General features: G+C 45.0%; 1 protein-coding gene across 3 annotated transcripts in view; it reads left to right on the forward strand.

Moving 5' to 3' along the window:
* The window catches only part of FBXL2 (F-box and leucine rich repeat protein 2), a 40316-nt gene that overhangs the window by 11431 nt on the left and 5879 nt on the right, over positions 1–23006 (forward strand). Inside the window, exons 3-13 of one of the 3 annotated variants that reach the window (XM_037070851.1) lie at positions 6417–6471; positions 6742–6816; positions 8945–9039; positions 16677–16745; positions 16846–16941; positions 17170–17296; positions 17441–17515; positions 18690–18820; positions 20290–20350; positions 21138–21182; positions 21640–21696. In XM_037070851.1, the coding sequence (XP_036926746.1) occupies positions 6417–6471; positions 6742–6816; positions 8945–9039; positions 16677–16745; positions 16846–16941; positions 17170–17296; positions 17441–17515; positions 18690–18820; positions 20290–20350; positions 21138–21182; positions 21640–21696 (886 nt within the window). Of the gene's footprint in view, positions 1–6416; positions 6472–6741; positions 6817–8944; positions 9040–16676; positions 16746–16826; positions 16942–17169; positions 17297–17440; positions 17516–18689; positions 18821–20289; positions 20351–21137; positions 21183–21639; positions 21697–23006 lie in introns of those variants that run through there. The other 2 variants (XM_037070850.1, XM_037070852.1) reach the window with 2 other exon arrangements.

Below are 23006 nucleotides of genomic sequence, written 5' to 3' on the forward strand. Positions count from 1 at the left end.
GAATCTCCATTAACGCACGCACCCCGGCTCTCACAGTCTCAGGTAACGAGTGTCGATACTACCTGTACCGTCGGGAACATTTTTGAGGTAGTAAACTCTTCCGTGCTGCCTCATAATTACTCTTCACCAAGAGTTAGTGTAAGGTTTCCTCTGATTTCCTTTCGGAAAATGAGTCTTTGCACTGTGTAGTTCTGACGGGGTAGACTGTAGGGAGAGAAAGCAGTGGCTGAATTTGAGAATTTCCTCATCTGGACAGTTGAAGTAAATGTGCATGTTAGTCTCATAGTTGAGTTCTTTGGAGACGCCCTTAAAAGAAGACCCATGGAATTCAGGGTTTTTTTTTCCCTTTTAGATAACATCACTAAACCAATAAGTCTGCAACCTCACATTTAACATTTGCTCGAAGGAAGGACCTTGGTGCTTTCACTAATGTCCCTGGGGGCATGAGTGCTGGCGTGGTGGTCTTAGGGGCCCACTTTGTTTTCTGTGTCCACACTCCAAAGACCAGCCATCTGCACCAGAGAGCGGAGCCTGTGTTTTCATCTTGGGGTGTATCCCTCTAAGTAGGTAGTTCTCTGAGGAATGTGGAGAGGGCCTGGCATCGCTTTCTGGTGGCCTAAGGATAGGGAGGCAGTGCGCACAGACAGATGCCAAGAGTCCCCGTGTTCCGGGGCTCACTGCCTCTTTCCCTCCCGTGATTTCTAGCAGAACAGCCGATGTGCCTGTGGTCCAGTTCCTTATACTTCCCCAAAGGTTTGTCAGGGTTCTGCCTCCAGTTTGAGAGAAGCTGTTGATATTCTTGTTGCATTCTTTTGTTTGTTTCAGAAGTTGTTCTCAGTGGGCACCACCCCCTGAGACCAGCGTGGACTGCTGATGGTTATTTGGGGAAGAGAGGAGTGTTCCTTGAGTGCCCTGTAGCAATTCCACTATCACCACTGGGTACTCAAAACAGTCTTTTAAAGTGGGTAGGACAGTTAACCATCCCCATTTTATCGACAAAAAACCTGAGGCTCAGAGGTTGAATGAGTCAGCCAAGGCTCCACAGTCATTACAGACGTGGTATGTGGGGTTTGCAGGGTCTGTCTGGGTCTGAGACTTTAGCTGAGGCCTCTTTGTTTTTTTTTTTTTTTCTTTAAAGATTTATTTATTTTTAGACAGAGGGGAAGGGTTAGAGAGAGAGAGAGAGAAACATCAATGTGTAGTTGCCTCTCGCATGCCCCCCACTGGGGACCTGGACCACACAACCCAGGCATGTGCCCTGACTGGGAATCGAACCAGCAACCCTTTGGTTTGCAGGATGGTGCTCAATCCACTGAGACACACCAGCCAGGGCCCCCGAGGCTTATTGACGTTGAATCTCCTGTTCTCCTCTATATCTTATTACTTTTCAGTCAAAAAATTGTTTGCACAGTATTAGTTTTATAATCTACCAAGAACACTTCACATATCAACCTATAAAAGATGAGGCATATAACAGATTATTCAGCACTATAGGTTATATGTCTAATCAGAAATAAACTAGCTTATGTACCTAAGTTTTGCTTTTTGCTACAGTAATGGAAGTGAAGGTTAGTTGATATCCTACCAGGGGTGTCCAACCTGTGGCCCAGGATGGCTGTGAGTGCGGCCCGACACAAAATCATAAATTTACTTAAAACATTATGAGATATTTTTGTGATTACGTGTCACAGTGTATTTAGTGAGTGGCCCTAGACAACTCTTCTTCTAGTGTGGCTCAGAGACGCCAGCAGGTCGGACCCCCCAGCCCACTGGAGTAGCGCATTCTGTATTCCATGCTATTGATTGTCATCAAAGAAGAGGAACACCCAACTTCTGGATCCTGTAACCTTATAATTGGGGTATCAGGAAACCACGAGGAAAACAGTAGCCATAATAGGGTAAAACAAAAGAGTAAACACGTAGTTCGAGAAAGAAATCATCTTCGTACACCCATACCTGGGGTTAGCAAATCAGCAAGGCCGGGGTTTTAAGCCGCCCAGAGAAGGGAAGTGAGGCCTTGCGTGGACGAGGGGAGGGACTGAATGTGACCCCTGCACAAGGCAGAGACCCTGGGAAGTTTCCCTGCATCGTGTACGATGGGAGTGGAAAAAATCCCGGACCCAGAAAACAAACAAACAAATTTGTTTCTGACCAGGGCTTTGGGTGAAGGGGAGTAAGTCTTGAGAAATCTAATCTCATGTGTACAAGATTTAGAAATTCCAAGCTTAGAAGTTAACTTAAAGTTTATGCCAGAAAGATGAAATCTTTGAGAGAACTCGGCAGAATCAAATATGAAAAAATTTTAATGGGTCATTTCAAGAACCAAGATTCATGAGCTTTCCACACATCAGTACTTAGAGGAAAATGAGGCCGTGATAATTAGAAGACACCTAAAGGAAACTATCCACACTAGAACCAGTAAATGGATTAAATGTCTATTAGATGAAGCTGACAAGGAATAGAGAACTGGAAAATAGAGATGGGAAATTTATACATAATTCGGCATTGAGAGAGAAGAATATGGAAATACAGAAAAGGTTAAGAGACCCGGAAGATGAGATTAGATGATTCAACATATGTGTGAAGAAAATTACAGACAAGGAGTACAGTGAATGTGTGGGAAGGGTCATGTTTAAAGCTAAGTGGCTAAGCATCTTTTAGACTGGATTAAAGGAGTTTAATGAGGCCGGTATTACTATAATACCAAACTAAATGGGAATGTTATTTTAAAAAGGTAAATTATAGGCCAGCATTGGTCATGATTGGACTTCTCTGAGCTTTTGAGTCTGTAGTTTGGTGTTCAGGGGCTGGGTTGGAGGGGGGCCATGGCAGGGAAAATGGAGACATCTGTAGTAGTGTCAGCCATAAAAAATAAATTATAAAAAATATTTGAATATAGGGATAGTAAACTACTCCACAAAACCAGTGAAATGTGTAATTAGAAAATTTTTTAAAAACTTCTCAGCCATTATTGTCTCAAGTATTTTTTTGGTAATGCCATTAGGTGTATGAGGGGGGACCCCCAAAATCTGGAATTATCTTCTGGAGGGCAGTCCTCTTGTAATACAAGCTTCTCCCACTAGGTGCATGTTCTAGGAACCCATCTCCAGCAGTGTGCCAGCTGGTGGTGGTGTGAGAGGTTGCATTCAGCCTCAGGTAATGTTTTTTGAAGACTCAACACATTTGCGTATTTTATGATGCGTGATTTACTAGCTCACCTGCCCACACTGTGCTGAGTGTTCAACAGTTTTTGGCCAAAAATGGTGTGACCTCTGTGCCCCACCCTCCCCATTCATCTGATCTCCTCCCAAGTAGCTTTTTTGTTTGTTTTTCTGGATGAAAAAGTCCTCAAAGGAAAACAGTTTGCTGATGTGGAAGAGGTGAAACACAAAATGGCAGAAGCACTAAAAGGCATCAAAATCAGTGAGTTCAAACACTGTTTAGAGCAGTGGGAGAAACATCTCGGTAAGTGTATTGCATCAAATGGAGAGTAGTTTGAGGGTCACCGCGGTTTAAACATGTAAGAATAAATACCCAATTTTTTATAAATAAATTACGTTTTGGGGGGAGTCCTCCCTTGTATGTTACATCCTTTATAGCTGCCCCACAATCCATCTTTTGAGATAGCACAAGGTTTTATTCCTTAGTTCTATTAATATGAATTACATCGATTGATTAAAAATGTTAAGTCGATGTTCTACTCACCTGTGATACGTTAAGTCTTTCTACGTGTCACTGGATCTGATCTCCTACTACGTTGTTTAGCGTCTCTGCACTGTGTTCACAAGGGGGACTGGTCTGTAGACCTCCCTTCTTGTAGTTCCGGGCACGCTTCCGGATCGGACGACTTAGTCTGGTAAAGATCTCAGTTCTCCTTCAGCTTCCGTGAAGTCCCAGGAAAAAGTGCATCAGATTTTCTTGTGGAAATTGACATGCTGATTCTAAAACATAAGTAGAAGTTTAAAGAGCCAAGAATAGCCAGCAATAACCAAGATAGTCTTGACGAATAAGAACAGAGTTGAAGGACTCAGTTGCCAGGCATCAGGACTTGGTACAAAGCTTCATAATTAAAATGCTCGTATTCCACAGAGGTAGGCATGCAGACCAAGGGAGCAGGATACCAGGCCCACGAGTACACCTGCTCTGTATGCCCCTGTGTGTGTGTGTTGATAACCAAGTTCCATTGTCGTGCTTTCCTAACTAAAGCTGAAGTTATCATCCTTTGAGTTAGGAAGGCATTTCTAGGAGGAAATGGTCTGGAAGGGCTAGAATTCAGTACTGCACTGCCCTAACTCCAGCAGCTGTCTCTGTTTCTGCTGCTGGGGTCCCGGGTTGTGCCACTCAGGGCATGTACTTTATTCATTGAAACGTGACTCAGGAATTTGGCATAGGCTGCAGGTTGGCGTTTTGGGGTCCAAATTCAACCACATGGAATCATGGGGGCCTTGGGGAGAGGGAAAATAATGTAAATACTGAAGTCGATCTATTCTTCATTCAATAACCATGACATGGGGTAGTAAGCCTGAGATGAGGAAAGTGGACTTGTGTCCGCCTGTTGGGTCCCCCGTGTGTCGGAACGTGTGAGCCTTTTGCTTTGGTCCGTGTGGTCCTAGCATTTACAGGTAGATGTTGTCAGTGCACAGACCCCTGCACCTGCTGCCCAGTTGAGGAAACGGCACCTTGTCCAGTCCCAAGGGGAAGCTGCATTCAACTTCAAGGTGGTTTGCAGAGTGGCCATGCACTCGGGCTCTCAAGCCAGACTACCTGGGTTCCAATTGTAGCTCCGTTCTTCCCGTCTCTGTGGTCTGGGCAGGTCACTTAGCCCCTCCACCCTCAGTGTCCTTCCCTGTAAATTGGGGACCGCATTGTTGTGACCGTTAAATGACCAGCATACACTGTGGCTAGCACTCAGTAAGTACACACTCAATGTTAACTGTTGTTACTGTTACACTTTCAAGAGGTGATAGAGCCTGTGGTTTCCGAGGTGGCACATTCGCAAGGGATTGTCCAGGAAAACTTAGCCAACCCCTTTTCACCTTCAGCTTGTACCGTGGAACCCAACCTGGCGTGAAATATGGTTCTGCTGTGGAGCTGACAGCAAGTCGTGGCTCACTGCGGAATGGTCGTGTGGCACAGAACGAGGACACCTGAGGCGGGAGCGCTTGCGGGTGGGGCAAGATGGGCTCCCACAGAGGCCGTGTGGGTGTGCAGACACCCTGAAATGTGTTTATGTATGTATTTGAGTACAGACTTTCAGCCACTAGCATTTTCCTGTGTACAGAGTTGTCCTGAGTCTTTTAAGGTCAGTGCAGTGTCTGTCCTTTGCTTTTTACTGGGAGACGATTAGAGCCTCGTTAAGAATGGTGTTTATGCTAATGCCAGCCTTGTGGCGCTGCTTGTGAGTGCATTGCCATAGGATACAACTCTCTGCTGTTTTATTACTATTCTTCCGGAGCGCGTGGTTTTTCAGCTCACCGCTGGTTGTTGTCTTTGAAGAATTCTGAAGAACTTGCAGGTGGCTGTTTGCCTTCTCCACCTTCTTTCCTCCCACACACAGAGCAGACTCTCGTATTACCTTCTGGGGCTGCAGGAATTAAGATCCTATTATTATCCCTGATCTCATCCCATCCACCTGTCTTCTCATAGCAAAGATGATGTTTGTCTTCAGCTGCGACTGCACAGGACTGAGGCACAGGCAGCTAGCTATCTGTCACTCCACCATCATCAGTGACTCATCTCCACTGCCACAACGTCAGGCCTGGCTCAGACCCCGGCCGAGACAGCTCCTGCTTTCTTTAGGGGCATTACCGATGCCAGCTAAGGTTTTCGTTTGTTTCTCTCTGCTGTTCTTTTTCCTTCTTTTTCCCATCTTCCCTGGCTTCTTGGCTTTTGCTCACACAAAAAACTGGTCACTTACAGACTTTGAGCTCCATCTTTCTGCCCGAATGGATTTTATCATCGAGCTGTTCTTGGCCATGCTGTCTGAGGTTCAGGTACCTGAGCCTGGTTAGAGCATCTTCCACCCAAAGAGGGGTTTGTGCTGTGCGTTCAGGGCACGAGAGTTAGACGAATTGAGCTCTCAGCGGGCACAGTTCCTGGGACATTCACATTGGTCTCTGAGAAGAACACATTATGGTTTGTCTCATGTCCATGCCTAGAACAAAGGAAGTAAAAGTTTGAGAAGTTCTGTTTTAAGGGGTTTGTGTAGTATGTCTAAAACAGCTTGGGAACATGCAAACATTTAATATTTCTCAGTAGTATGTGAAATTACAGCATACTTGTGTATTGCAAATTGAAGGATCTTGAAAAAAACGTGTGATATATCCAGATGGAGCATTAGACTATATCTTTCAAGTTACACATGTCCTGAAATGTTAACCCCATCTCATTTTTTGTTTTTCCCCCTTTCTTCCCAGAATATTTTCCTTCTTGGATATAGTAACTTTGTGCCGATGCGCACAGATTTCCAAGGTAGGGTATTAACCAGATTTTTAATCAGTAAATTTCAAGTTTTATTAGAATGAGGATGGATTTTAGTTCAAGTAAACAGTTAAAAATGAAAGTGTCATCTTTTATATTTAATATAACCCAGCATTGTATGATTCCGTATTTGATGATCAGCTTAATGTGTATCAAGGAGAAAAGTTTGAAAATACAAAGGTTGAATCAGACTTTCTTTAATGGTCTCAATAAATGTTCCTCTTCCACCCCAATCCCGGGCCTTTTGCGCCCACCTCCCAGGCGTGGAACGTCTTAGCCCTGGATGGAAGCAACTGGCAGAGAATAGACCTTTTTAACTTTCAAACAGATGTAGAGGTAAGTTCACCTTGTTTTACACAAAAGACTTTTTAAAAGATCCGTGCACTGCTCAGTCCTTCCTGCCTTTTTATTTTGTTGCACGTAGATTCAATATGAAGCTGGCCAGGTAGAACGGAGAGGGAGAAAACCTGGAAGGTATTTTCATACATCGAGACCAAAATTCTGCCTGTGTTTTACTTTGCTCTGTATCAGTCATAGGTTGCTCGTCCGCCGTGTTGGTATTTATAATCTGAGTTTCACCCCTCAGCTCTTTAAAGTCTCACACCTGCCTCGCTAACACCTGCTTCAGTGCTTTAATAGCAGCAGATGGTTGACAAGTATTTTTTGATCGGAAAGGTCCAGTGGGACTTGCAATTCACCGTCGAGATTGGAGATTTGACAGAAGCCGGGGCTGGAGGAGGGGTGAGGCCGGAGGTGTCACCGGGGTGTTGCGCCAGCTCGGCCACTTCAGCCATTTAACTTCTCAGCGCCTCAGTTTTATTTTCTATAAAATAATCTTTAAAGCCTTTTATAGTCCCAGGATTCTGGTGTCTTTATCTGGAAATATGTGTATCTCCCTTTAAGAGAGGTAAACCACCAAATGAGAAAAATTTATTTAAAAAAACTTTAATGTTGAAGTCCAATTTCTAACCTGCCCCCAAAGAGGGAATTAACAAAGAACATTGCCCGTCATAATTGTCTGTAATAATTTAGTGCTGTTTTAAGGACTTGGAGATTCTGAAGTTTAGCATCTACCCAGCGTTAGGAAAATCTCGTTCTGGTTTAGCCAACTACAGTTACAGCAGTGGGATTGCATTTTGATTCATTGACACATACAGCGTGTTCCTGCAGTGTTTTTACCAAATCGTAAGTTTGCTGTCTTTTTCAGTGGATGAGGAAATGAATGCATGTAAAACCGAAATGGGCCCAACAGTTTCCTGTGAGTTACTTGACCTGGTGTTCCCTAGAAGAGCTAGCAGCCGTTGTGGAGGCCATCTGCCCCCTGCTCTAGGTTACTGGCTGCAGCAGAGTCTCTGGTCCAGGCTCCAGCCGGTGGGCAGAGTGCCTCCAGCAGATGGGGCTGAGTGTGGGGTTTCCAACGGTTGGTTTCTTCTCGGGCGCTCTGAGCTGGAAGCGGGGTTGGGGACTTCAGGGCATCACACCTGCCCTGGAAAGATAAGTTCCAGTCCCTGGTTCGGACTGTGGTCCCTGAATTAGGAGTTCTCCAGTGCTCTTGCCAGATTTAAATGCAGCGGTGGTAACGGTGTCCCACCCAGACATGCTCATGTGGGTAATTCCTCTTCAAAGTGATGATCTCTGGATCTTTAGTCCCTGTGTTTACTTTGTGAAATTGAGGAGAATGTTACCATCCCCAAACTATAGTATTTTCTATTGGCCAGTGGACAGTCATGGCTTTAAAAAATTTTTGCAAGATTTTTTTTCTCTTTTTCTGTGGTTTGTATTGTCGCCTCAGATTTCTTTGATGCCTCTTCCAAACTATACAACTTTTTGGAAGGCATTTTAAAAACTTAACTTCAGATGTCAAAAATACATGTTCCAGACATGCTCCCTCTTCCCTTGAATGTAAAGCGGGGGGCCAGGATGCTGTAGTGGGTGTAAAATGAGCCACAGGAGGTACAAGACAGTGTTAAAATCGAGTCCGAAATAGAGAAAGTGCTTCATCCACGGGCAGTCGCCCTTTTCCTCCCCCGTGCTCCTTCAGGACAAATGCACTGAAACAGGCGATTGCCAGGGAGGATGAGGAGAAACTTTTATGATACATTTTCAGACTTTTAGAGTGATAATGTTTAGTTGCAATAGAATTTCTTTGTTGAAGCAACATTGTGTTTGATCTCTGCCTGGCAGCCCTGGGTTTCCGCAGCTGACCTGACAAAGCCTTGTAGGTGGTGGAGGGGCTATGAGCCAGGGAGGCCTGCCTTCAGAGTTTTGGCTTTCAAAAAATAATGCACTTAAAAAATAATGCTTTAATTGAAAACATTTTTCAGTGTGTGCGGCCCCTTCATGCTTCAGGGACAGGTCGGGGATTGGAGAAACGTTCCAGAATCCCTTCTCTTACACCTGGAAGAGTATTCCGTCTGTCAGATAAGCAGCATGAACAGTGTTTCTTTCCAACTCTCGATTCCAGGGTCGCGTGGTGGAGAACATCTCCAAGCGATGTGGCGGGTTCCTGCGCAAGCTCAGCCTGCGGGGCTGCATTGGAGTTGGGGACTCCTCCTTGAAGTAAGTCGGACCGCAGCCGCTCCTTCAGGCCGGGCCGGCCTGTGCACCAGCAAAACTGAACCCCGCGTGTTGTGTGCTTTCCTTCGGTGGAATTCTTTCTGTGGAAATGGGCACAGAGTCATGAGAGAACTTTGACTTTGGAGTCAGCGGGCCTGGATTAGAAATTGCGCTCTGCTGCTGTTCAGGACAGGACGTGACCTTGGGAGGAGTTACTTCCCCTCCCTGAGTGCAGTGTCCTCTGCAAGGTGAAAGCCGTTACAGCACCTGTGCAGGAATGTCAAGAGTATCACGTGAAACCACATGTATGAAGCGCCTGGCACGTGATAACACTGTAATATTAGTGCCTCTGTCTTCTGTTCCCTTCTTTGCTTTCCCTTCTTCCTACTTTCCTTCTCCTAATAGTGGCTGCCTGTTTATAAACATTCTACTAATAAAATAATTCTTCCCATAACTTCCTTAGCATAACCTGGAATTTTGTGTACCCACCATGGGATGTTATTTTCACGTTCCTTTTATTATAGTTAGCAATGTACCCTACCCAACTAAATATATATGCATGCCCACCCCTTACTGGTGAGCCATTATTTATTGGAAATGTTGTCCATCCAGGGTTAATGTGCTTTGAGCTTTTATGGAGACAAGACATAATTAAAACTTTTTTGTCCTTGTCCTGGGGTTTCTGGTATAGTTTGAGGTCGGCTAATCAGGACACACGCTGCCCCCTAGTCTTTGTCCTTTGCAGACTGAGTATTACTACAGTGTACACCATTGCAGGCCGCCAGGGAGAACGTGCAGTGTGTAGAGACTGTAGACAGTAGAACTTGTCACTGAAACATCTGCTACACTGTTGCTAAGAAAACTGACTCATAACATCTTTTAAGGATCAAAACACTCTCTTTAAATGTTATGGAACAAAGTGATTTTTTAAAAAAATCAAATTGAGATCATCAGACCAAATTTTTTGCTGCTTCTAAAGCTTTGTAAACCTGTGGAAAAGGTTGAGTCTATTTTGACAGAAGGCTTAAATGAACCAAACAGGGCCTGAGATAATTTACAGTAGAGTCTAATAGGGGTTCCGTTTATTTTAGTAGGAACTAAAATAAATGTAGTGGAAAGTAACATACATGTGATTTGGATTGTCAGTGAGGAATATCAAAGACAGATACTCTTGTCAATTGGAGTGAGGCCACATACACTAGCAAAACCACCCTGCAAGGCTAAGCATGTTCATTGGCTTGCCCTGAGTTTAGAGCAGAAGCCTAAGTTAACATCTGTGTAAGTTTCTGATATGAGACCAGACTACTGTGAGAAATAATAAGCAGAATTACGACTCAGAAAGAATTTTGTCATGCCTCCAGTTTTTTATTACAATCACCTAGAATTAGCCTTGACCTCTGCCCCTGTATATATACTGTTTTGGTAGGAGGGGGGCTCTTCATTTGTAAATGTTCACTGAGCATGTACTACACCAAGTACTGATACAGGCAAAGGAGACAAACGGTAGTGATCAAAACAGATTAAAATCCGAGTGGTAGTGGGATCTTGGGTGTATGTTCTCTCTAACTCCTGCTCCATCCTTGTATGTGAAGTCCTATGGATTTTTAACAGCTCTTTTGAGATATAGCTCATACACGATAACTGTGCATATTGGCAGAGTACAGTTTGATGAGTTTCAGCATTCGTGTATATACCTATGAAACCAACACTGTAGTCGCGATGATGGAGGTGGGTCCCACAAGTTTCCCCACATACCCTTCTGATTCCTCCCTTCCTCCCGCCCTGTCTTTGCCCCATCTCTAGGCATCCATTCCTCTGCTCTCTGACCCTGTAGGTTAGTTGGCATTTTCTAAAATTTTATATGTAATTATTCAGTATGTATTCTTTTTTGCCTGATCTCTCTCATTCAGCATAATTGTTTTGAGTATCTCAATAATTCATTCCTTTTTTTGCTGAGTATGGATATACTACAGTTCAGTTATTCCTCCATCTGTCTATGAACACTTAGATTCTTTCCAGTTTTCAGTAGAGCTGCTATGAGCATCTGTGTACAAGACTGAATGTCACGTGTTTCTATTTCTCTTGGGGATGTAACTAGGGGTGGAATGGCTAGATCCCTCGGAAGTTACGTGTCTAATTCTTAAGAAGCCTCCAAACTATTTTCCATGATTGTTTTGTATGTTTTACATCCCCATCAGGAGTGGGTGATGCTTCTGGCTCCTCCGCCCGCCTGCCCGTCAGCACTGGTCCTCCAACAGTAGGTCCTCCTACCGTTGACCGTTCTGAGAGATAGGCAGTGGTGTCTCATGGTGTTCATTTTGTTTTCTCTAATAATGAGTGCTATTGAGCATTTTTATGTTATTATGTTATTGAGCATTTTATGTGCTATTTAGCAATTTTTTGCTATCTGTACATTTTCTTTGCTGAAATGTCTGTTCAAATATTCTGCTGTTTTTTTCATTAGGTTGTTTCTTGTCTTACACTGAATTTTGAGAGTTCTGAATATGTTCTGGGTACAAGTCCTTTGTCAGATACGTATTTTGCAAATATTTCCCCCTAGTCTGTGACTTATCTTTCTATTTTTTTAACTGTCTTTTGAAGATAAGTTTTTAATCTTGATGAAGTTCAAGTTATCAATTCCTTTCTTTTATGAATCAATGCATTTGGTGGTATATGTGATATCTTTGTCTAACCCAAGGCCGTAAAGGTTTTCTCCTGTGTTTCTAGGAGTTTTGTAGTTTAGACCTATGATGTATTTTGAATTGGTTTTTGTAGATGGTGTGAGACAGGGATTGAAATTCTTTTCTTTTTTTTTTTTTTTGCCTCTGGTGTCCAGTTCTCACACCATATGTTGAAATGACCACCTTTTCTCCACTGAATTGCCTTTGTGCCTTTGTTGGAAATCAGTTGTCCAGATAATAGTGGGACTGTCAGTGTACTGTTTCTAGTTTTCATTGATCTACTTGTCTATCTTCACACCAAACCACACTGTCTTGATAACTGTAGCTTTATAATAAGTCTTGAAATCAGGGAATATTAATCTTCTAACTTTGTTCTTTTTCAAAACTGTTTTAGCTCTCCTAGATCCATTCCATTTCCATATAAATTATATAATTACCTTGTCAGTTTCTACAAGAAACCTTGTCGGAGTCTTGATTAGAATGGTGTTGAATCCAGAGGTCGGTTTGGGGAGACTTGACACTGAAACCGCCTGAGCATCCCCTCCCACGACCGCAGGGTGTCTCCCCGCACCTGGTGGTGCACTGACATCTCTCTCGGCGTGCTCTGTGGTTTTCAGTGGGCAGGCAGTGCACTTCTTTCCTTGTATTTATCCCTAAGGTTTATGAAATGTTACTGTAAATATTACTGTTTTCAACTTCAGTTTGGGTTGCTTATTGTTAGTAAATAGAAATACTTTTGGTTTTTATAGTGATCTTTTATCCTGCAACTTTAATATACTCTTTAGTTTTAGTAGCTGTTTTGTTGATGGCTTTGGATTTTCTGTGTAGACAACTGTGTTACCCGTGAATGAAGAAAGTTTTTCTTCTTTGTTTCTAATCAGTGCTTTTTCTTATTCTTGTCTGATTGCACTGGCTGGAATCTCTAGTATGGTGTTGAATAAAAATGGAAATAGGCATCCTAGCCAGTTCTCAGTCTTAGGGGGAATGTATTAAGAATTAAGTACAATGTTAGCTATAGATTATTTGTTCAATGATCATCAAATTGAGAAGATTTTCTTCTATTCCTAGTTTGCAGTTTTTCAGAGTAGATGGTAGATTTTGTCAAATGCTTTTTCTGCATATTTTAGATTATCATAGGTTTTTCTTTGTTAGTATGGTGAATTACATTGGTTAATTTTTGAATGCTAAACCAACCTTCCATCCCTCATATTAATCTTACTGTAGTCATTGTGTATTATATTTTTTATATGTTATGGACTCACTAAAATTTTATTTTTTTTGTATCTATGTTGATAAGGGATGTTGTTTTGTGGTTTTCTTATGATTTTTTTTGGTTTGATTTAGTTACCAAGATAATACTGGCTTCATAAAACCAATTGGGAGGTGTTTCCTCCTCTTCAGCTTTTTGGGGAGCATTTATGTATAATTCCTATTGGTTATTTTTCTTAAATGTTTGGTAGAATTCATCATTGAGGTTATTTGGGCCTGCATGTTTCTTTTGTGGAATGGTTTAAACTACAAATTCTATTTCTTTCCCTCTTTTTAAAAAAGATTTATATTTTTACAGAGAGGGTACAGGGAGGGAGGAGAGGGAGAGAAACATTGATTGGTTGCCTCCCACACACCCCTAGTGGGGGACCTGGCCCACACCCCAGGCGTGTGCCCCAAACGGAACTGAACTGGAAACCTATGGTGTGCAGGCCGGCACCCAATCCACTGAGCATCACCAGTCAGGGCACAAGTTCTACTTCTTTAATATACACACAACTCTTCAGTCTTCTGTTTTTTCTTGAGTTAAGCTTTGCTGTAGTTTCTGTCTTTTAAAGATTTTGTCCATTTCATCTGACTTCTTGAATTTATTGGCATAAAGTTTATAATACCCTCTTATCATTTTAATCAATATCTACAGTGGTATCTCCTCTCTTTATTCCTAATATGGTTTTATTTTTACCATATTAATGTTGTTGTCATTTTTAATAAAAATTACAATGATTATATAATTGAAATTTATATAGTCTGAATTTTTTACTGGCATTAATAATGCATTTCAGAAGAGCAAAAAATGAGTAAATTCCTCTGAGATTGTTAATTTTTGTCTTTTTTTCCCCTGGTCTCTCTGGCTAGAGACTTACTAGTTTTATTCGTATTTGCAAAGACTTAGCTTTGGGTTTCATTGGTATTTTATTATTATTATTATTATTATTATTATTATTATTTACTTCATTGATTTCCATTCTGATATTTATTATTTACTTTCTTTTGTTTACTTTGGGTTTCATTTGGTCATCTTTTTTTAGTTTCTTTTTTTAAAAGATTTTATTTATTTATCTTTAGAGGGGAAGGAAAGGAGAGAGGGAGAGAAACATCAATGTGTGGTTGCCTTTTGTGCATTCCCTGCTGGGAACTGGCCTGCAACCCAGGCATGTGCCCTGACTGGGAATCGAACCACAGTCATTTAGCTTGCAGGCCCGTGCTCAATCCACTGAGCCACACCAGCCAGGGCTTTTTTTAGTTTCTTAAGGTGGAAGCTGAAGTCATGGACTTGAGAATTTTTGTTTCTTTACTAATGTAGAAGATTGGTGCTATGAATTTCACTGAAAGTGCTGATGTAGTAGCATATCAGAAATTCTAATGGTGTTTGCGTTTTTTAGTTCAAAATGCATTCTCTTTACCTTTTGATTTCTTTGTTGACCCATGGCTTATTTAGAAATGTATTCTCCAGATGTTTCCAAATATTTGGACATGTTCCAGATTTTTACATTATTGATGGCTATTTAATTCTATTGTGATCAGAGAGTCTACTTTATCTGGTGTGACTCCTTTGACCTTTGTCTCCATGTTTCCTCTTAGACATTTCCATCGCTGTTCCTAGGAGCTCACCTGTTGTTTCTCCCCCGGTGTCGAATCTGCTCCTCATCCCATGCAGCCAGTTTCTCTCTCTGCCACTGTGCTTTTCATACTTAAATGTTTTAAGTTGGGGCTTTAAAAAATATCTTTCAGCCCTGGCTGGTGTAGCTCAGGGGATTGAGCAGGCTTGTGAAGCAAAGGGTTGCTGGTTCGATTCCCAGTCAGGGCACATGCCTGGGTTGCAGGCCAGGTTCCCAGTGGGGGCCACGTCAGAGGCACACTGATGTTCTCTCCCTCTCTTTCTTTTTCTCTTCCCCTCTCTCTGAAAATGAATAAATAAAATATTTAAAAATATCTTTCATGTCTCTGTATAACATGTTTTTAAACATAGCATGCTTCATCTTTAGCTTTGTAGAATTCTAGTCCACAGAGGACATTTGTAATAACTTTTACTGCCTTTGTCTGCTGTTTCTGGTGTCTGGGTCAGTTTGGAGGTCAGCCTTGATGGACTGAACTTGCTCCTCGTCGTGGAGAAGACATATTTTCTGTCTTTGAGTGCAGGGTACTTTTTTGTTCAATGCCAGGCATTGTAAATTTTACTTTGGGTGCAGATATTTTTGTATTTCTGAAAATATTCTTGAGTTTTGTTCTGAAGTACTTGAGTTACTTGGACCTCGTTCCTTTCAGATTTTGTTTTCAAAATTTGTTAGTTTGGACCAAAGTAGCATTTGGCCAAGGGCTAATTGTACCCCACCCCTGAAGCAAGATCCTTGTCATTACCTTGCCCCATGCCCCCTGAAGGGTGACATCGGACACTCTTGGGGGCGGGGATAGGCCTTGTTCCTGGCTCCTGGAAAGCTCTGGCTACTGCCCCTCTAGTCCTTGTTGGAGGGGATCCCTCTGCAGATCTCTGAATTTCTTTCCTTGTAAAGGTCATTCTTTTCTGATAACTCTAACTGCCTTGGTCAGAGACTTTTGGCTTCACATCCTCAACTCAGGGATCCTGTCCGGCTCTAGCTTGGTTCCTTTCCCTGTGCTGCCACGGGGCAGAAGGATGTCACAGATAGAGTGACATCTGGCACAAGTGCAGCTTTTGGAGAGGTTTGGGTAATGCATGGAAGAGTCAGGGCTCAGTCTTATAAGATATGTTGAAACTGAATTTTAGGAAAATGCAGAAAATGCAGAAAACCTAGCTGATAGGTTAAGAATTAAGTGGCAAGTAGGAGATGTCGAATTTTCTGCTTCTGGCCTTGCCACCAACCCACAGAGCATTGAAGGAGCTGCCCCTCATTACTCAGTGTCTTCCCCAGTGAGTGGCCAGTTCTTGATACTGATCAACGACCCACCCCATCAATGGCCAGAGGTGGCTTTTCCAGAAAGGCTGCAGGGCACCACGCGACAACATGGCACAGCCCAGGAGGGATGCGGACTTCTTACTTCCCACGGACTTTTCTTTAAAGGGAGGTTAACAGGGGCTGGGCCTTGCTTCTTAGTGGACCACAAAGTGTGGATGAAGAGAGTTCAGACTGATCCGTAGTCAGTGCCGAGCAGGGGTTTCCACAGTGTGCGGTGGCACAGCCGTGTGCCCCGGGCTTTCACAACGTGCAGTGCCTGACTAGTCGGGGCACCAGCCTCTTTTCCCATAGACTGTGAAATAAAAAATGACCACGGCCAACACAACAGTAGCTGTTCGCTGAGAATGAATCCAAATTATACCTATTTGTTGTCAGATCAGCAAAAAATATTTTTTGGTGTGCCATGGAGCTGTAGTGATCAGTTTGTGTGTGCCATGAGGTGGGAAAGGTTGAGAGTCGCTGCTCTAGGACTTTGCTCTTTGAAGAGAGGTCCCCAGAGCAGCCGTGCTTTGCACGGGGACCGGAACGCCAGCTTCTTCGTGGAAGCATTAAAGTTTGAGGAGCCCTAGTACCTGTAGTCAGCAATAATATATTGTCCACTTAAAATTCTGTTAAGTGAGTAGATCTCTTGTTAAGGGTTGTTTGCCCAATAGAATAAAATTTCGAGGGGCACCGTGCTAAATGTGAATGGTTACTCATGCCCTCTAGTGGCTACCCAGCAACTTGCAGGGAGTTTTTAAATGTTTTCTCATTTCAGGACCTTTGCTCAGAACTGCCGAAACATCGAACATTTAAACCTCAATGGCTGCACAAAAATCACCGACAGGTAAGTAATGAAAATTCGTTTGGTGACTAATTGGCTACGGGGAGACGGAGAGGAGCGAAACATGGTTGAAAATGTCTTTAGTGCCTCTGCTCTCTTTCAGCACGTGCTACAGCCTCAGCAGGTTCTGCTCCAAGCTGAAACACCTGGATCTGACCTCCTGCGTGTCCATTACCAACGGCTCCTTAAAGGGGATCAGGTAAGAGTACCTGCTGTTTGTGGTCGAGGGAAATACCCAAAGCCGAGAACATGTTGATGTGTCCGAAGCCCTTCTGATGGTCCCCCGGGAGCAGGAAGTTGGCGGCTTGCACAGGCCCCGGAGGTTCTCTCTCCCTGGAATCACTGGTGGTTTGCTAAACTCAGGATCGGTAGTAACGCCTCCTCGGGATAGACTGCGCATGTGTGGTTCTGCTTCTCGTTCTCGCAGTGAGGGCTGCCGCAGCCTGGAGTACCTGAACCTGTCTTGGTGCGATCAGATCACGAAGGATGGCGTGGAGGCCCTGGTGCGCGGCTGTCGAGGCCTGAAAGCACTGCTGCTGAGGGGCTGCACGCAGGTATGGGGTGGGCTCGGCTGGGTGCGGCTACCCTTTGTCTAAAGCTGGGTGCGGGCCCTTCGTCGGGCACTTGCTGCGGCGTTTTCCCTGGTGTCCCCCGGCTCCCTCACCTGGCCCCACCCCTCATTTCCTCTGTCCACCCAGTTAGAAGACGAAGCCCTCAAACACATTCAGAATTACTGCCACGAGCTCGTGAGCCTCAACTTACAGTCCTGCTCGGTAAGTAACGTGCCTTTCCTGTGCGCCCCTCCTGCCCCGGGTTTGCCCCCTCAGGGGCCTGCTGCCAGGGGCCCCGCCGACGCACCCCGGGCGGGTCTTCTCCGGTGTCCTCCTGTGATCTGCCCGTCTGCCACAAGGTGCAACACGGCCACCTGAGCAGACGGGCCAGTGCAAAGCCGCTGACGTTTCTCCTACAGAGGATGTGCATCGGGGCTCGGGTTATTTTAGGCTATCAGGAACCGGCACAATTCGTGGTAAGGTCTCAGTGTTCTACTTATAAACGTCACGGTGTCTCCGAATAAAAAGGAATGACAGATACGCAAATGCTTTGAAGACAAAGGGCCAGAGCAAGGTGTAACTCTCCTCAGAGCAGCAGTCTCAGAAAAGCTGGCGTTCCCGCTTCGCTGCCCTTGTAAATATGAGTCACTGGGGAGAATGCTGTCCGCCTCCTACCGGGTTTCTCAAGGCGAGCGTCCGTTTTGAGAAAATAAGAGAAACCCCTCGCATGCGGCACTTAGTGACTGAATCACAGAGCTTTAGAATGGAGGGCAAAGGGGAAGCTCTTCCGGACACACAGCGACCTCAGGGGCCGCACCGCTCCACACAGCGCCTTGAGCTTGCCCTGGCCGTGACTTAGTGTGACATAAAGGTGCATGTTTACTTCCATGCAAATTAATACATTTAAATAATGATATTATTTTGAATGTTCACTTACCAGTGATTTAGTGATTTACTTAGCTTTGCTGTTTTATAAATATTTGAGGAAATACTCTAGACATTTAGGATTTATGTGGCAGGTAACTAAAGCATTCATCTATAGAATTCAACCAAAAATTAATATGTCACTTAGTCAAGTCTCATGAGCTCTTTCTTTAATCATATTTTTAATAAAATTTTATGAATTTTTCTTGAAAAAATATGCAGTGAACCTGGGAAGGGAAATAGAATTTTACAGTACGCATCACTGTCCTTGGTGGTGCTCTGCTTCTCAGCTGCGCAGAAGTAACTTAAATACACACCTGCCGTGTACATCACCTCACCTTGTTTAAATTGCTGGAACCTAGTGTTGGGGACCCGCGACTGAAGCTGAGGAGCCACACAGGTCCCCGTGTTCCTGCCGCTCCCTTTCAGGGTGCTGGCGCCCTCTGACCCTCCTCTCCCGTTTGGTTTCCAGCGCATTACAGATGAAGGCGTGGTGCAGATTTGCCGGGGCTGCCACCGGCTGCAGGCGCTCTGCCTCTCCGGCTGCAGCAACCTCACGGATGCCTCCCTCACAGCCCTGGCTTTGAACTGCCCAAGACTTCAGTGAGTCACTGTGCCTTGCTTTGCTATTCATAATGTGGTGGGGCTGACCTGGAGGGCTTCCTGGGGGAGGAGGAAGTCTGGCGAGCTGGTGGCATCAGTGCTGGGGGAGGAGGCCGTGGTTATCGGGTGGGTCGAGGGGGGCATGTGGCATCCAGTTCATTCTGGGACGTAGGGGTAGTGCTGAATGTTTAGACTTTAGGGAGTCTAAACCGGGGTGTCTTGATGGGCTGCACACATTTAGTGCCCACTCTGCCCGGTTTGCTTTGTCCTGTCACGTGACCTGATCGTGGCTTGATCCGAGTGACCTGATCGTCAGCAGGGTGATAGCCCTGCATCCAGATGTCATGTTTCTGCCTCTACACCAGCGGCTAAATGGGCAGAATTGGGGGAGGGGTGGGGCAGGGGCATTCCAACTGACATGTTTATCATCCCCTAGCAGGAAGCAAAGTTTTGTTTTAATAAATAATGATTTATTTTCTGATTCTCCACATAATTCTGTGAATGTTAAATCTCCAGTAATGGCAACGAAATATTAGTCATCACTAACCGCGGTTGAACTCTAGGCTTCGTGTTAGGCCCTTTGATAAGCAGTATCTCACTTAATCCTCACTGCGTCCCTAGGAGGGAAGCACTGTTACTTCCACTTGTTTCTTAGGGGAGAATCTCAGGCTCCCCACCCCCCTCCCCAATCACGTGATTTGTCCTGGATCATCTGAGTAAGAATTAAAACTGGGACTTGAACTTGCTGAGTTCGACTTCAGAACCAGCAATCTTAACCCCTTTACTATATTGTAGTATTTTTTATTTGCCAGTGAAACTGATCCATTTTTCATGCTTATATCAGTTACATATCTTTTAAGGATTGTCTACTTTTGTCTTTTGCCCATTTTTCTTACTGGTAAGGAAGGTTCCAGATAATTCTGATGTTTCTGCATAGTAAAAGGTATCTGTGTGGTTAAAACTGGTCAGAAAGTCAAAATTATATATATAATTATATGTACATATGTCCTATATATAATTATTAAATATATATGGTATCCATCCTTGTTGACACAGGTATTGAGAATTAACTTTTTTTTAACTCTTTCATTGGCTGTAAATTTTTTAATTCTCCTTATATAGTAACTGAGAATTTCAGTAAGTGCAGTACTTATCAAGGTAATTTTGTTCAGTAAAAGCTCATTTTAATTGTGTTTAAAAGTCAGCAAACACTGGAAAACTATTTAAAAACAGCAGCAGCAACAATGTACTGGTATTGTGGGAAGACCCCTGGATTTACCCCGGAATTTCGGATGGGACTGTGGGACTGAGGGCAGGTCATGTTCCTCCCTAAGCCTCGTTCTCCTGTCTGTCCCGTGGGGCCATCATTTGCATTTACAGCCCTGAGGGCGCGACCAGACAAGGGTGTGCCACAGAGTGTTTCCACCGCTAACAGTCGCTACTCTCTTCTCCCCCACTCTGCATCCCAGGATTTTGGAGGCTGCCCGGTGTTCCCATTTGACCGACGCGGGCTTTACACTTCTCGCTCGGGTAAGGTGGGGGCTTTATAAAATAAAGCCCAGCTCTAACTCGCCTCCCTCAGTCAAAGCGACTTGGAGGGGTTTCGGAGTATGCAGAGAACTACCTTCAGAAGTGACCGGGGCCATGCAGAATAGTCCTTGGGTGTGCCTTGCACTTTCCCAGGTGGTGGGAAGCTAGGGAGGCCCTGGGGAGGGTCGGTAGTGGGCAAGACTTCTCTCTGTGGTCAGGAGGGGCTGCAGTAGAGGAGCCTCCTTCCCAGGCCGTGCCCTGCCGCATCCACACCCAGCTCAGCCTCTCCTCAGCTCCCCCAGCTGGGCTGTGCTCCGCCTCTGCTCCATCTTCCACGTTGCCCTGCACATGCGGACCCCCTTGGGGCCCCCTCTGGCCTGTGTCAGGAACCCTTGTCCGCCTGGGGAGGCCAATACACTTTCTTCTGTCCCTGCCCTCACCTGCCCAGGCTGTGGCCCAGCACCCCCNGGGCCCCCCCCCCCCCCCCCCCCCCCCCCGCCTTGTCCTTTAAGAACCTCCTCTGCAGCTGGTATCTGAAGGTGTAGGCAACCGCCTCTCCTGGGTGAGAGAAGGAAATGCAGTCCAGGGCAGCCCTGTCCCCATTTCCAAAATGAGTGTGATTCAAAGGGCTCCTGCTGGCCACCTGGGTCTCTTTCGGAACAGGACACATTTCCTAATGGAAGAGAACAAGGATACGGGGCCAGTGCTCGGAGGGTGTCACGGGGCAGGCCACCAGGGCCGCCCTCACCACTGACCCGTGCTGAGGGGTGCCTGTGGACTCTTTCAGAATTGCCATGACCTGGAGAAGATGGATCTTGAAGAATGCATCCTGGTGAGTGGACCCCTTGTGGCCCTGGCACGGGGGCCATGGCTGTGGAATGTGTGAACTTCGGTCTGTTCTCAGCCATCGGAGAGTACGGCTGAGGTGGTCAGCATAGCTCTGTGTTTTGCCAAACATAGAAAAGACTCGTATTTTCACAGAACTTAGAGAAATAAGCTTGCACTCTCAGTGGTGGGGTGACTGCATAGAATCCCAGAGACCCTCTTTGCCCTGTCTCTTTGTTCCCAGTCCCTAGGCCCCCGTAGGGAACAGAGAAGAGACCAAAGAACGCTTCTGCAGGAGGGGGCAGAGTTGAGGTTGCTGATGAAAAGAGGTGCTTCGTCCCTGCCTGAGCAGAGCGGGCTTGGGATGCGTTTTTAATTCCCTCTTGATCCCCGGGCTCAGAAGCCATCATTAGGTGCTAAGTTCCGCTGTGGAAGCCACACTGACGCAGTGCATCTCTCTCCAGATCACCGACAGCACCCTCGTCCAGCTCTCCATCCACTGCCCTAAACTGCAAGCCCTGGTGAGTCTGTTTCTGTGACCTTTTCTTCTGTTAGGGATGGAAAGGCCTCGCCACAAGGGTCTGGTTTCCTTTCCATAAAAGTGTCATCATTCTTGGTTTCAACGGTCTCTTGGTTGGGTTAACACAGGAGGCAGGGTATTGAAATGTCACTGCTTTCGTTTTAGGATGTGAACCTAAATAGAGGGACCCACATCCTTACCACTGCACGCGAGTTCCTGTTCATCGTGTCAGGTGGAGTGAAAATTAGCACGCTACAGTGACAGCACCTAAGACAGAAGACTGATTACTCGAACTTTGTAACACAGTTTGAGATCAGGGAGGAGGATGCTCCCGGCTTTGTTATGTTTGCATTTCATATCTGTGCATATGTATATAGGTACAATTTCTTTTCCATATACAGGTATATACTACATAATAAATACTAATAAATAGAATGTATTGAAAGACCCAAAGTTGAGCAGTGAGAAGTCACACTGACTCTCATGCGCACATTTCACGCCAGGAGCCTGGAGTAGGGATGGGATCGGGTTCACTGAGCCAGCCTGGGACTGTGCTGCCTCACCCACTCACTGGACAGTGTCTCGTTCCACCCCTCCATAACCCTGAGTGACCCACTGTGGACGTCCCCACTTTATTAGTGGAACAAATTGAGGCCCAGTTACACAGCTGCTTGGAGACCTGAGACCTCCTGACCACCACAGGGCCTGGTCTTCCCAGCCCTGAGCACACGATTTGTTGTAAGCCAGCCTTCTCTGTCTTTGAAACGGACTCTGTCCTTGGAGGGTAGAGTTTGATAACATCATTCAAGCACCTTTTGGCCTTGAGTTACTCTTTACTCTCCCCACCAAGTTCCCTTATTTCTACATTCCCTCTGGCCTTTGGACAGCTGTGGGACTTCTAAGACCCCAGGGTCAGATTTCAGAGTTGTCAGGAATCTACCTGTATCCGGGTTCTCTGACTAACCTGTTTCCCATCTGCATATTATGGTAACTTTGTAGTTCCAGTGAAGTCTTAACTCCCACATTGTTCTGCTTCCAGGTGAGATCATAAGGTGTTAATCCTTCTCTATTTCACTGGGCATAATGCCCTCAAGGCCCATCCATGTGGTCACAGATGCAGGAGTTCCTTTTTTGTGGCCGAGTTTGTGTGTGGAGTCTGTCTTACACTGTCTTGACCCAGTTAGCCAGCGGTGGACACGGAGGCTGTTTCCACATCGAGCCTGTTGTAAGGAATGCCGCAGTGAACACGGCAGTGCCTCTGGCTTCTTTAAACTGACATGTTCATTTTCTTCACATACATACACAACAGTG

The sequence above is a fragment of the Sturnira hondurensis genome, unplaced genomic scaffold, assembly GCF_014824575.4.
Source record: "Sturnira hondurensis isolate 20B ecotype Veracruz unplaced genomic scaffold, ASM1482457v3 Scaffold0019006, whole genome shotgun sequence".
Classification (NCBI taxonomy): Eukaryota; Metazoa; Chordata; class Mammalia; order Chiroptera; family Phyllostomidae; genus Sturnira; species Sturnira hondurensis.